We start from the raw sequence: 15,782 nt of genomic DNA, 5'->3' as shown, positions 1-15,782 counted from the left end.
GATGAGACAAGATAGTAGCTACTAAAACAATTGGATACCACGAAATTGGGGAAAAAACGGGGTGAAAAATATATATATAATAATAAAAAGATGTTCACAATATTAGCGCATAAAACTGTCTGATCATCACACTAGAAAAAGAGGGCTTGCAATTTTAACCAATCATGGGACCTTTCGGCATAACATTTTCAATCAAGCCACATTTTCCTCCGTCAGCGCAATTTGGACAGAATCATTGAATATTGCCATGCAAAATGCAGAATTGCCGCAGGAAAATCCTGAATTTTTGCCCACAACTCTCACAAAAAAACTGCCGCGAAACACTGGAGGGACTGACTGGTCCATGCACTCATTGGTACCAATGACCTTATACACAAAACTCTGCAAGCAATTGTCCCATTATAATCGATGATCAACCCCTGATCAGGAGAAAGGTTCTTGGCGTAACAGTGCAGATGTGTGGTTTGTCGTCCTCCTCTGTACTTTGGTATTTTTCGTCTTTTTTGTATACATTTCAATTTATTTTCAATCTCTTCCATTTTTAAATTAAATATACCTTCCGGTAACCCATCTCACCCAATGTGACACGGAGCCGCTATTTTTTTAAACATTTTTTAGCCAGAACCGCCATCAGAGCTAGCCAGCTAATTAGCTACTAGCTATTTAGCCATTGTTAGCCACTGCTAGCGGCCTTTCCTTCTGCACAGACACCAGACGTTTTTAGCCTGGATAATACTTGCCAGCTTCAGACTGTTTTCTCCACTACCACGCCGGTTTCCTGCTGTAAACCCTGAACCATTACTCCTGATCATCACAGCTAGCTTGCTGTCACCGAGTGAACCAGCCCCGAAGCTAGCCCTGAGCCAGGCCCACCTCCCGGCCTACTCTGTGATCACCCGGCTACTCAGCCGATGCCTTCTGGATTCTACCCCAACACGGCTAGAATCCACCACTCCACCGGATCCTTGCCATAAGCTCTGGACCTGTGCATCGGATCATCACTGCTACCGAGTGGCTATAGGGGCTAATGCCCCTGCCCCGGAGCTAGCACCAGTTAGCCGTGAGCCAGGCACATCTCCCGGGCTAGCAAACAAAATTACTACAACTATAAAAACCTCTTTCGCTATCTGGTCTGGACACTTTGTCGACACTGCGCCCCGCCGTACCACCACGATTGGTCCCCCGACTTTACTCCATCCTGAGTGCCCTCAATCGGCCTTCGCCGGATGTCTGAGCAGGCGCTTCTACTTACCCCGGCCTGCTAACTTTAAACGCTGTGTCTCCCGCTTGCCAGCGTAGTAACGACTACCCCGCGGCTTCCCATTTCCATCTATTGCTGTTCACTAGACCCTATGATCACTTGGCTACATAGCTGATGCTTGCTTAGTTTATTTTTGTTTATCTGTCAGCCCTAACTCAGGCCCTGTGTGTAGTTAACAGACCCTTTCTGCCCATTCATCGCCATTTTACCTGTTTAGCTGATTAGCTGTTGTTGTCTAGCTAGCTCTCCCATTCAACACCTGTGATTGCTTTATGCCTCGCTTTATGTCTCTCTCAAATGTCAATATGCCTTGCACATTGTTGTTTAGGATAGTTATTATTGTCTTAGTTTACTGTGGAGCCCCTAATCCCACTCAACATGCCTCATATACCTCCTTTGTCCCAACTCCCACACATATGATGACCTTATCCAGCATAACTAGCCCGTCCAGAGATGCAACCTCCCTTATCATTACTCGGTGCCTGAGTTTACCTCCACTGTACCCGCACCCCACCATACCCCTGTCTGTACATTATGCCCTGAATCTATTCTACCACGCCCAGAAATCTGCTCCTTTTATTCTCTGTACCAAACGCACTAGACGACCAGTTTTGATAGCCTTTAGCCGTACCGTCATCCTACTCCTCCTCTGTTCCTCAGGTGATGTGGAGGTTAACCCAGGCGTGTCCCCAGGCACTCTCATTTGTTTACTTCTGTAACCCGAAAAAGCCTTGGTTTCATGCATGTTAACATCAGAAGCCTCCTCTCTAAGTTTGTTTTACTCACTGCTTTAGCACACTCCGCCAACCCTGATGTCCTTGCCGTGTCTGAATCCTGGCTAAGGAAGGCCACCAAAAATGTTGAGCTTTCCATCCCCAACTACAACATTTTCCGTCAAGATAGAACTGCCAAAGGGGGAGGAGTTGCAATCTACTGCAGAGATAGCCTGCAAAGTTTTGTCATACTTTCCAGGTCTATGCCCAAAAATGTATCTCTCCAGAAATAAGTCTCTCATTGTTGCCAACTGTTATTGACCCCCCTCAGCTCCCAGCTGTGCCCTGGACACCATATGTGAAATGATTGCAACCCATAAATCTTGTGAGTTCATTTTCCTATGTGACCTAAACTGGGATATGCTTAACACCCCGGCAGTCCTATAATCTTAGCTAGATGCCCTCAATCTCACACAAATTATCAAGGAACCCACCAGGTACAACCCTAAATCCGTAAACATGGGCACCCTCATAGATATTATCCTGACCAACTTGCCCTCCAAAAACACCTCTGCTGTTTTCAATCAGGATCTCAGCGATCACTTCCTCATTGCCTACATCCGCTATGAGACCACCCCTCATCACTGTCAAACTCTCCCTAAAACACCTTTTAGGATACCCGACTTGGCCCAGGTATCCTGGAAGGATATTGACCTCATCCCGTCAGTAGAGGATGCCTGGTCGTTCTTTAAAAGTAATTTCCTTAACATCTTAAATAAGCATGCCCCTATCAAAAAATGTAGAACTAAGAACAGATATAGCCCTTGGTTCACTCCAGACCTAACTGCCCTCGACCAACACAAAAACATCCTGTGGCGGACTGCACTAGCATCGAATAGTCCCCGTGATATGCAACTTTTCAAGGAAATCAGGAACCAATACACGCAGTCAGTCAGGAAAGCAAATGCTAGCTTTTTCAAACAGAAATTTGCATCCTGTAGCTCTAACTCCAAAAAGTTTGGGGACATTGTAAAGTCCATGGAGAATAAGAGCACCTCCTCCCAGCTCAGCACCACCTGAGGCTAGGTAACACTGTCACCACCGATAAATCTGCGATAATCGACAATTTCAGCAAGCATTTCTCTACGGCTGGCATGTTTTCCACCTGGCTACCCCAACCCCGGCCAGCAGCTCCGCACCCCCCACAGCTACTTGCCCAAGCCTCCCCAGCTTCTCCTTCACCCAAATCCAGATAGCAGATGTTCTGAAAGAGCTGCAAAACCTGGACACGTACAAATCAGCTGGGCTAGACAATCTGGACCCTCTCTTTCTAAAATGATCTGCCGCCATTGTTGCAACCCATATTCTGCAACCCCTGTCTGTTCAAACTCTCTTTCGTATCGTCCGAGATCCCTAAAGTTTGGAAAGCTGCCGCGCTCATCCCCCTCTTCAAAGGGGCGGACACTCTAGACCCAAACTGTTATAGACCTATATCCATCCTGCCCTGCCTTTCTAAAGTCTTCGAAAGCCAAGTTAATAAAGAGATCACTGACCATTTCGAATCCCACCGTACCTTCTCCGCTGTGCAATCCGGTTTTCAAGCTGGTCACGGGTGCACCTCAGCCACGCTCAAGGTACTGAACGATATCATAACCGCCATCGATAAAAGACAGTACTGTGCAGCCGTCTTCATCAACCTGGCCAAGGCTTTCGACTCTGTCAATCACCGTATCCTTATCGGCAGAATCAACAGCCTTGGTTTCTCAAATGACTGCCTCTCCTGGTTCACCAACTACTTCTCAGACAGAGTTCAGTGTGTCAAATCAGAGGGCCTGTTGTCCGGACCTCTGGCAGTCTCTATGGGGGTACCACAGGGTTCAACTCTCGGGCAGACTCTTTTCTCTGTATATATCAACGATGTCACTCTTACTGCGGGTGGATCCCTGATCCACCTCTACGCAGACGACTCCATTCTGTATACATCTGATCCTTCCTTGGACACTGTGTTAACTAACCTCCAAATGAGCTTCAATGCCATACAACACTCCTTCCGTGGCCTGCAACTGCTCTTTAACGCTAGTAAAACCAAATGCGTGCTTTTCAACCGTTCGCTGCCCGCACCCGCCCGCCCGACTAGCATCGCTACTCTGGACGATTCTGACTTAGAATATGTGGACAACTACAAATACCTAGGTGTCTGGCTAGACTGTAAACTCTCTCTCCAGACTCATATTAAGCATCTCCAATCCAAAATTTAAACTAGAATTGGCTTCCTATTCCACAACAGAGCCTCCTTCACTCAAGCCGCCAAACATACGCTCATAAAACTAACTATCCTACCGATCCTCGACTTCAGCGATGTCATTTACAAAATAGCTTCCAATACTCTACTCAGCAAACTGGATGCAGTCTATCACAGTGCCATCTGTTTTGTCACCAAAGCACCTTATACCACCCACCACCACCTGTATGCTCTAGTCGGCTGGCCCCCGCTACATATTCGTCGCCAGACCCACTGGCTCTAGGTCATCTATAAGTCTATGCTAGGTTAAGCTCCACCTTATCTCAGCTCACTGGTCACAATAACAACACCCACCCGTAGCACGCGCTCCAGCAGGTATATCTCACTGGTCGTCCCCAAAGCCAACACCTCCTTTGGCCGCCTTTCCTTCCAGTTCTCTGCTGCCAGTGACTGGAATGAATTGCAAAAATCGCTGAAGCTGGAGACTTATATTTCCCTCACTAACTTTAAACATCAGCTGTCTGAGCAGTTAACCGATCACTGCAGCTGTACATAGCCCATCTGTAAATAGCCCACCCAATCTACCTACCTCATCCCCATATTGTTTTTATTTACTTTTCTGCTATTTTGCACACCAGTATTTCTACTGGCACATCATCATCTGCTCATTTATCACTCCAGTGTTAATTTGCTAAACTGTAATTACTTCACTAATTACTTATTGCCTTACCTCCTCATGCCATTTGCACACACTGTATATAGAGTATTTTTTTCTATTGTGTTATTGACTGTACGCTTGTTTTTTCCATGTGTAACTCTGTGTTGTTGTTTGTGTCACACTGCTTTGCTTTATCTTGGCCAGGTCGCAGTTGTAAATGAGAACTTGTTCTCAACTAACTTACCTGATTAAATAAAGGAGAAATAAATATATATATATTTTTTTTTAAATCTCCAATATGTAAAGATTTATACCATGAATGATTCTCATGTATTGTATATGAGAGATGAATTCACTGTAAATCCTTTATCATATGTCCTTCTGTCCTTGCAGGCAAAGACTCCCAGCTAAGAATGTGTACTACTACCGTTGCCCTGACCATCGGAGGAACTATGTGATGTCCTTTGCCTTCTGCTTTGACCGAGAGGATGATGTGTACCAGTTTGCCTACTGCTACCCCTACACCTACACCAGACTGCAGCACTACCTGGACAGCTTGGAGCGCAGGAACCTGGACTACCTGCAGAGAGAGCAGCTGGGGCTCAGTGTGGTGAGTGAGTGTGTGTGTGCGTGCTTGCATGCATATACATGTGTGTGTTTGTGTTGTTGTGTGTCATCTCTCCCTCATCATACCGTTTTCAACAGAATACCAGAGAGCCCCCAGCCCAGGTCCAGCAGTCCTCTGGGTCACCTTTTCATGATATCAATATGACTCTTCAACTCTGTTTGATTGTAGCCTGAGAGAGGACAGGAGTAGGGTCCTTGACTGTGCTAGGAGGTGAGGTGTGGTGTGGTGTGGAGGCTGGGGGAGCCAGCAAGAGTGTGTTTCTCTGTCTCTCTCTGTGTTGTGCCTGTGCAGCACTGCACGCTGGTTGCCTTTTGAGGGATAGCACTGCTGCGTGTAATCAGGAGAGCTCTCACCTCTCACAGGAGCAGGTACTGGATCATGCACGCTGCCTGCAGTACTGTTTGCTCTTATCAAATAATTGTAGGAGAAAAACTCATTAGAAATGCTTGAGAGTTCTTTTTTTTATTTTTACATTTGTCAAGGAAAGCTAGCTGCAAGCACCAATGATGAAATTGCATTTATTGATAAAAATGAGTCAAATATTTATGAAATTTGGTTTGAAGGGCAGATGTTGATGATGTTGATATCTCAACCAATAGGAGCCCAGAATTGGCAACAAAGACAAGAACAGGCATCAGCATATTCCTTCCATAGTTCCCATCATAGAATTAGAATCCAATTGAATTGTATTTGTATGCTTCCCACTGTCCTATCACACTTTCAAGTACAAATGAGGGCTTGAAAGTGTAGAGTATTAGTTCTGCTTTTATGCCGCACTGGCACTTTGTGATGAATTCAGACATAAAACAGAGTGAGTTGGCACTCGGACTAAAGATTAGTATGCATAGTCATAGAGGTGTTTTATGGCCTTATTTGTCTTTTAATGTCCTGTGGTCCTGGGTCTTTGACAGCCTGGCCCAGCCCTCTCATTACGACCTGCAATGAGAGAGGGATGAGGGGACCTTTCCGTCTGCTGCAGTAAAAAGCCCCAGTCCCTCTAGTGGCTCCACACAGTCACATGATACATGTTTGCTGGTGGAGCTTACCATACGTGTATGGAGATAATATACCCACACACACACACACACACACACACACACACACACACACAGATCACATGTGCATATCTACACATACAGTTGCCCTTTCAGATGTAGACTCCATGGACCTATAGTAAATTATCAGGGGGTAAGACAAAAGCCTCGCCATTTAGTGTGACATTCACCAGTGACCTTGACTGAGTGCCTTATCATGAATAATATCATTTTCAATCAGCCTCTCACTCTCAGTTTAACTTGTGCACGAAGGCATAAGATAGAAAGTGCTTTACAATGCTCATTATTTCTGATCATTAGGTATGGCTTGCTCTTAGGCTAGTCATAGCTCCAAATGGAACTGATTCGAAAGCTACATTTCAAAGATGTAACTACACATTTGAGGCGTGATTATAAATCAGCAGATGCTTAGATTGTTTCAGCCCAGAATGAGCCTGGAAGTGCTTGTCAGATCTTCAGGGCTGGAATTTGTCAGTGACACAGTTCCTCCACGTTTTCTTTAAAAACCTCTGTTAGCTACCTGGGCTGTATCCTTGATGGAGCTTGGGGGGTGTGAGCATGGCCAATAAAATGCTAGGGAAATGTAATGCCAGGACCACGTTTTGGGCAAGAATGTCCAAGCTGCTTGATAAGGACTCAATGAGAGTGCTAGCCACTGCCCTGATTCAATGGCGTTTTGACGACGCTACTCTGGTTTTGGTGCTTATTTCAGCTTCTGAAGGGGAAGCTCCAGATAGCCCAGAATAAGCTGATCAAGGTAATATTGAAGGTGATTCCACATACTCACATAGACAGGACATGTGGAGCAATATTACTTTCAGGTACTCAACTGGCTGCCTGTTGAGGCTAGGGTTTCCCAGATTACACTGGGTCTGGTTAACAGGATTATTTATGGTTCTTTACATTACATTTAAGTCATTTAGCAGACGCTCTTATCCAGAGCGACTTACAAATTGGTGCGTTCACCTTAAGACATCCAGTGGAACAGCCACTTTACAATAGTGCATCTAAATCTTTTAAGGGGGGTGAGAAGGATTACTTTATCCTATCCTAGGTATTCCTGAAAGAGGTGGGGTTTCAGGTGTCTCCGGAAGGTGGTGATTGACTCCGCTGTCCTGGCATCGTGAGGGAGTTTGTTCCACCATTGGGGGCCAGAGCAGCGAACAGTTTTGACTGGGCTGCGCGGGAACTGTACTTCCTCAGTGGTAGGGAGGCGAGCAGGCCAGAGGTGGATGAACGCAGTGCCCTTGTTTGGGTGTAGGGCCTGATCAGAGCCTGGAGGTACTGAGGTGCCGTTCCCCTCACAGCTCCGTAGGCAAGCACCATGGTCTTGTAGCGGATGCGAGCTTCAACTGGAAGCCAGTGGAGAGAGCGGAGGAGCGGGGTGACGTGAGAGAACTTGGGAAGGTTGAACACCAGACGGGCTGCGGCGTTCTGGATGAGTTGTAGGGGTTTAATGGCACAGGCAGGAGCCCAGCCAACAGCGAGTTGCAGTAATCCAGACGGGAGATGACAAGTGCCTGGATTAGGACCTGCGCTGCTTCCTGTGTGAGGCAGGGTCGTACTCTGCGGATGTTGTAGAGCATGAACCTACAAGAACGGGCCACCGCCTTGATGTTAGTTGAGAACGACAGGGTGTTGTCCAGGATCACGCCAAGGTTCTTAGCGCTCTGGGAGGAGGACACAATGGAGTTGTCAACCGTGATGGCGAGATCATGGAATGGGCAGTCCTTCCCCGGGAGGAAGAGCAGCTCCGTCTTGCCGAGGTTCAGCTTGAGGTGGTGATCCGTCATCCACACTGATATGTCTGCCAGACATGCAGAGATGCGTTTCGCCACCTGGTCATCAGAAGGGGGAAAGGAGAAGATTAATTGTGTGTCGTCTGCATAGCAATGATAGGAGAGACCATGTGAGGTTATGACAGAGCCAAGTGACTTGGTGTATAGCGAGAATAGGAGAGGGCCTAGAACAGAGCCCTGGGGGACGCCAGTGGTGAGAGCGCGTGGTGAGGAGACAGATTCTCGCCACGCCACCTGGTAGGAGCGACCTGTCAGGTAGGACGCAATCCAAGCGTGGGCCGCGCCGGAGATGCCCAACTCGGAGAGGGTGGAGAGGAGGATCTGATGGTTCACAGTATCGAAGGCAGCCGATAGGTCTAGAAGGATGAGAGCAGAGGAGAGAGAGTTAGCTTTAGCAGTGCGGAGGGCCTCCGTGATACAGAGAAGAGCAGTCTCAGTTGAATGACTAGTCTTGAAACCTGACTGATTTGGATCAAGAAGGTCATTCTGAGAGAGATAGCGGGAGAGCTGGCCAAGGACGGCACGTTCAAGAGTTTTGGAGAGAAAAGAAAGAAGGGATACTGGTCTGTAGTTGTTGACATCGGAGGGATCGAGTGTAGGTTTTTTCAGAAGGGGTGCAACTCTCGCTCTCTTGAAGACGGAAGGGACGTAGCCAGCGGTCAGGGATGAGTTGATGAGCGAGGTGAGGTAAGGGAGAGGTCTCCGGAAATGGTCTGGAGAAGAGAGGAGGGAATAGGGTCAAGCGGGCAGGTTGTTGGGCGGCCGGCCGTCACAAGACGCGAGATTTCATCTGGAGAGAGAGGGGAGAAAGAGGTCAGAGCACAGGGTAGGGCAGTGTGAGCAGAACCAGCGGTGTCGTTTGACTTAGCAAATGAGGATCGGATGTCGTCGACCTTCTTTTCAAAATGGTTGACGAAGTCATCTGCAGAGAGGGAGGAGGGGGGAGGGGGGGAGGATTCAGGAGGGAGGAGAAGGTGGCAAAGAGCTTCCTAGGTTAGAGGCAGATGCTTGGAATTTAGAGTGGTAGAAAGTGGCTTTAGCAGCAGAGACAGAAGAGGAAAATGTAGAGAGGAGGGAGTGAAAGGATGCCAGGTCCGCAGGGAGGCGAGTTTTCCTCCATTTCCGCTCGGCTGCCCGGAGCCCTGTTCTGTGAGCTCGCAATGAGTCGTCGAGCCACGGAGCAGGAGGGGAGGACCGAGCCGGCCTGGAGGATAGGGGACATAGAGAATCAAGGGATGCAGAAAGGGAGGAGAGGAGGGTTGAGGAGGCAGAATCAGGAGATAGGTTGGAGAAGGTTTGAGCAGAGGGAAGAGATGATAGGATGGAAGAGGAGAGAGTAGCGGGGGAGAGAGAGCGAAGATTGGGACGGCGCGATACCATCCGAGTAGGGGCAGTGTGGGAAGTGTTGGATGAGAGCAAGACGGAAAAGGATACAAGGTAGTGGTCGGAGACTTGGAGGGGAGTTGCAGTGAGGTTAGTGGAAGAACAGCATCTAGTAAAGATGAGGTCGAGCGTATTGCCTGCCTTGTGAGTAGAGGGGGAAGGTGAGAGGGTGAGGTCAAAAGAGGAGAGGAGTGGAAAGAAGGAGGCAGAGAGGAATGAGTCAAAGGTAGACGTGGGGAGGTTAAAGTCGCCCAGAACTGTGAGAGGTGAGCCGTCCTCAGGAAAGGAGCTTATCAAGGCATCAAGCTCATTGATGAACTCTCCGAGGGAACCTGGAGGGCGATAAATTCTTCTTGGTTCTGCGCCCAGATATTGGACTGATAACTTTCCCCCTGTTAGGGATGCACACAACCACAGCACCAGATCAGGTGTTGCTAATGTGTGCTTATACAGGTTCAGGAGTAATTCTGGAAAATATGCTTTCTTGTATACAGGAACCTCAGAGTGCCCATAAAAACGACGTCCTCTCTGGGCAGCTTTAAAAAGAAGGTTAAAAACCTGTGTGCCCATATGAATATTCCCTCCGATGTAACTGCAATAATGAAATAGATGTGTTTATTGTATTCATTTTTTATACAGTGCCTTGCAAAAATATTCACCACCCTTGGCATTTTTCCTATTTTGTTGCATTTCAACCTGTAATTAAAATTAAAACTGAAAAGTGGTGTTTGCGTATGTATTCTCTTTGCTATGAAACCCTAAATAAGATATGTTGCAACCAATTACCTTCAGAAGTCACGTAATTAGTTAAATAAATTCCACCTGTGTGCAATCTAAGTGTCATGTGATCTGTCACATGATCTCAGTATATATACACCTGTTCTGAAAGGCCCCAGAGTCTGCAACACCACTAAGTAAGGGGCCCCACCAAGCAAGCGGCACCATGAAGACCAAGGAGGTCTCCAAACAGGTCAGGGACAAAGTTGTGGAGAAGTACAGATCAGGGTTGGGTTATTAAAAAAATCTGAAACTTTGAACATCCCACAGAGTGGTAGGCATCATTATTAAAAAATGGAAAGAATATGGCACCACAACAAACCTGCCATGAGATGGCCGCCCACCAAAACTCATGGACCAGGCAAGGAGGGCATTAATCAGAGAGGCAACAAAGAGACCAAAGATAACCCTGAAGGAGCTGCATAGCTCCACGGCGGAGATTGGGAGTATCTGTCCATAGGAATAAGCAAACACTTTTGGTGTTCCCCAAAAGGCATGTGGGAGACTCTCCAAATAAAAAAAGATGTTTTTTAAAAACTTTATTTAACTAGGCAAGTCAGTTAAGAACAAATTCTTATTTTCAATGACGGCCTAGGAACAGTGGGTTAACTGCCTGTTCAGGGGCAGAATGACTGATTTGTACCTTGTCAGCTCAGCGATTTGAACTTGCAACCTTCTGGTTACTAGTCCAACACTCTAACCACTAGGCTACCATGCCACCCCAGTCTGGTTAGATGAGATTAAAATTGAGCTTTTAGGCCATCAAGGAAAACGCTATGTCTGGCGCAAACCCAACACCTCCCATCACCCCGAGAACACCATTCCCACAGTGAAGCATGGTGGTGGCAGAATCATACTGTGGGTATGTTTTTCATCGGCAGGGACTGGGAAACTTGTCAGAATTGAAGGAATGGTGGATGGAGCTAAATACAGGGAAATTCTTGAAGGAAACCTGTTTCAGTCTTCCAGAGAATTGAGTCTGGGATGGAGGTTCACCTTCCAGCAAGACAATGACTCTAAGCTTACTGCTAAAGCAACACTCGAGTGGTTTAAATGTCTTGGAATGGCTTAGTCAAAGCCCAGACCTCAATCCAATTGAGTATCTGTGGTATGACTTAAAGATTCTTGTATAACAGTGGAACCCATCCAACTTGAAAGAGCTGGAGCAGTTTTGCCTTGAAGAATGGACAAACATCCCAGTGGCTAGATGTGCCAAGCTTATAGAGACTTACCCCAAGAGGCTTGCAACTGTAGTTGCTGCAAAAGGTGGCTCTACAAAGTATTTGCTTTGGGGGGTGAATAGTTATGCACGCTCAAGTTCTTTTTTTTGGTCTTATTTCTTATTTGTTTCACAATTTAAAAAAAGGTTGCATCTTCAAAGTAGTAGGCATGTTGTGTAAATCAAATGATACAACCCCCCCAAAAAATAGATTTTAATTCCAGGTTATGAGGCAACAAAATAGGAAAAATGCCATGGGGGTGAATACTTTTGCAAGCCACTGTATGTTTCGCTGCCATACTGTGTAACACTGTGTTGCCAATCTTGCCGAGCAATTTTGTCACAAGAGGACCACAATTGAAATAAGTCCAAGACTTTGTGTGTTATCCTCCATGAATTTACTAATGTACATGTACAGTTGAAGTCAGAAGTTTACTTCCTCTAAGATTGGTGCCATTAAAACTCATTTTTCAACCACTCCACAAATTTCTTGTTAACAAACTATACTTTTGGCAAGTCGGTTAGGACATCTACTTTGTGCATGACATAAGTCATTTTTTCAACAATGGTTTACAGACAGATTATTTCACTTATAATTCACTGTATTACAATTCCAGTGTGTCAGAAGTTTACAAACACTAAGTTGACTTTAAACAGCTTGGAAAATTCCAGAAAAGGATGTCATGGCTTTAGAAGCTTCTGATAGGCTAATTGACATCATTTGAGTCAATTGGATGTGTACCTGTGGATATATTTCAAGGCCTACCTTCAAACTCAGTGCCTCTTTGCTTGACATCATGGGAAAATCAAAAGAAATCAGCCAAGACCTCAGAATCAAATTGTAGACCTCCACAAGTCTGGTTCATCCTTGGGAGCAATTTCCAAATGCCTGAAGGTACCACGTTCATCTGTACAAACAATAGTGCGCAAGTATAAACACCATGGGACCATGCAGCCTTCACACAGCTCAGGAAGGAGATGTGTTCTGTCTCCTAGAGATGAGCATACTTTGGTGCGAAAAGTGCAAATCAATCCCAGAACAACAGCAAAGGACCTTGTGAATATGCTGGAGGAAACAGGTACACAAGTATCTATTTCCACAGTAAAATGAGTCGTATATCGACATAACCTGAAAGGCCACTCAGCAAGGAAGAAGCCACTGCTCCAAAACTGCCATTAAAACGCTAGACTACGGTTTGCAACTGCACATGTGGACAAAGATTGTACTTTTTGGAGAAATGTCCTCTGGTCTGACGAAACAAAAATAGAACTTTGGCCATAATGACTGTCGTTATGTTTGGAGGAAAAGGGGAGGCTTGCAAGCCGAAGAACACCATCCCTACCGTGGTTGTTTGCAAATGGGTCTTCCAAATGAGCAATGACCCCAAGCATACTTCCAAAGTTGTTGCAAAATGGCTTAATTAAGGACAACAAAGTCAAGGTATTGGAGTGGCCATCACAAAGCCCTGACCTCAAACCTATAGAAAATTTGTGGCAGAACTGAAAAAGCACGCGAGCAAGGAGGCCTACAAACCTGACTCAGTTACACCAGCTCTGTCAGGAGGAATAGGCCAAAATTCACCCAACTTATTGTGGGAAGCTTGTGGAAGGCTATCTGAAACGTTTGACCCAAATTAAATTATTTAAAGGCAATGCTACCAAATACTAATTGAGTGTATGTAAACTTCTGACCCACTGGGAATGTGATGAAAGAAATCAAAGCTGAAATAAATCATTCTCTCTACTATTATTCTGACATTTCACATTCTTAAAATAAAGTGGTGATCCTAACTGACCTAAGACAGGGGATTTTTAAGTGGATTAAATGTCAGGAATTGTGTAAAACTGAGTTTAAATATATTTGGCTAAGGTGTATGTAAACTTCTTACTTCAACTGTTTTTCTTTTTCAAGTTTTATGTGTGCTTGTTTTAATTTAAACAAAAGTCATTTTTAAAAAATCAATTTAAACCCCCTCTTCTACTCTGATGCAACAGATGAACTGTCCCTCATTGTTGGAGGGATGAGGAACTGTAAAGTCTGTGCTTACATTTGCTGCTGTCTCAGGGAGAGTAAACAAAGCTAGAAAGATGAGTAGGAGACAAATTCGACTTAGAGTGACAGACTTTGAGAGTGGAAGACAAGGAGACACAGGGAAGCAGGCCTCAGGGCCAAGCTGCTGTAACACACTAGGTCTACCTACCTACCAATAAACAGCTGCAGTAATTGTGATGCCTCATCTCCACCAAACACATAGAGAGAACACAGCTCCACTGTAATAGGGGAGGACTACTATAATTGCACTTCTGGGATAATAACAAATCCTTAAACTGCGTATTGCCTTTCAGCTTCCTTCTCCCTACCTTCCCTTTATCGTTGTCTTTCACTTTTCCCCACTCCCTTTACATGCAGTCGGTTTTTATAGCACCTTGATCTGCTGCAGGGACCAGTAGTAAAACTGCTTTTTGATGGCGTATGTGCCAGGTAAAGACAAAGCATTGTAAGCATACTAAGCAGTGTGTGTGCATGTTTGTGTCAGTGAGTGTATGGAAATATTTTTGCCATCTGCGTTTGCCCAGGTGTCATTCAATGAGATGTGGGATGAGGTTTGAAAAACCTCTGTTCATGTGTGACAACTTGAGACAGCAGAACAGGCAGCTCAGGCTTTTTTTATTGGTCAGAGGTTTCTTTCCTTCGTCTCTTTTAAGACAGACTTTACTGATATAGCTGATGTCTCTCTTGCTACTTGTACCCTAACACATTCTTTGTGATGGTCTACAGGTCTGTGATGGACTAGTGGATTTTATACGGGGTTTTATAGAGTTTCTGTGGAAGGGTCATGCACTGTATCCATTCCCCTGTTTTCTCACTGTCTGAACATTTCTCCTGCAATCCATTCCTTGACAGTTGTGTGAGGGACAAGTCCATGGAGACAGAATGGATTCTGCCTGGACCTTTCTCTGCGAACAAGTGTACGCACTCCACATATAAGTTTCCTTAAAACTATTCCACCATTTATTTTGTATTGACTACTAAAAAGGCAATCAGGGCCCAGTGTTGGTGCTAGTACACACACTGACAAAGCATTTTCTTATGGGCAGAGTAGGAGTTTCAGTGAAAGCACTTTTACCATTCCTTTCCTGTCATGATGGCCAACTGTGATACCATTTTTTTTAGCTCTGAAAAAGCAGCCAGTATCTGCAGCCCGTATCTAAGATGAATGTGCAAATGAGAGTGAGGAGTCGATGGCCATCCTTAAGCCTGCACCCCTCACCTGCCACCACTAAGTTCCACAATACTTATCATATTTCAAGAGGAAATAATCACCATAAAAGTATAAAAGTGACACACAGGATTTGTTTAATTTTGAAGTGTGCAGCTAAAATAATGAAAAGAAGTTCCTACAATTTGGGAAACAATAAACGGACATGGTTGCAATGGAGCTTACACAATGCTTGCTGCAATATCCACAACACCCTTTGCTCCTTTCCTCCTCGTCTACAATAATAGGTCTTCTACAGTGCCCTGTGGATGTCACTTTCAAACGTTCAGAGCTCTGTGGAATCCGGCAGCTCACATAGACTTTTATGAGGCTCCTCCATCCAAAGGCTCCAAGGGGGGGAGGCGTGGGGAAGCTGGAAATTATGTGCTGGTCTGGGAAGGTGATATTCTGCGGTCCTAATGGTCGCTGGGTCTCCTGCAGACAGGCTGTAGTGGACTGTCTCCTGGTGCCTGTTAGTGGGAATAAAGGATGAGAGGGGCCTTTGGCCCACAGAGTTGGCACTGCGGCAGTCTGCTGGGCTTATCACTGTGTTTGTACACTGTGTGCCAAGATTTAATCAATAGCGACTTTACCTTCCACTAGGAGATAAGGTCAGACTGACTGAAACGTTAGTAGCTGATGCTAGAGAAGAGAGGGAGTCTAGGCTTGTCTTTCCTACTGCATGGTGGATGGATGGCTGTGCTGTCTGAAACCAAGCTGCTGGGTAATTGCATGAAGTCTAGTCATTTACTGGCTTAACAGCAGCCAAAGTGTCTCTCGCAATATC

At 45.7% G+C, this 15,782-nt stretch overlaps 1 protein-coding gene across 1 annotated transcript in view; it reads left to right on the top strand.

Annotated features, from left to right (window-relative positions):
- Nucleotides 1-15,782, top strand: part of agbl4 (AGBL carboxypeptidase 4) — a 348,562-nt gene that overhangs the window by 287,558 nt on the left and 45,222 nt on the right. The window contains exon 5 of the mRNA XM_065003097.1: nt 5,268-5,484. Within this exon, the coding sequence (XP_064859169.1) occupies nt 5,268-5,484 (217 nt within the window). The remainder of the gene's footprint in view (nt 1-5,267; nt 5,485-15,782) is intronic.

Source organism: Oncorhynchus nerka, linkage group LG17 (assembly GCF_034236695.1).
Source record: "Oncorhynchus nerka isolate Pitt River linkage group LG17, Oner_Uvic_2.0, whole genome shotgun sequence".
Lineage (NCBI taxonomy): Eukaryota > Metazoa > Chordata > Actinopteri > Salmoniformes > Salmonidae > Oncorhynchus > Oncorhynchus nerka.
Note: the sequence above shows the minus strand (reverse complement) of the source record. Positions and strands in the feature narration are given on the sequence as shown.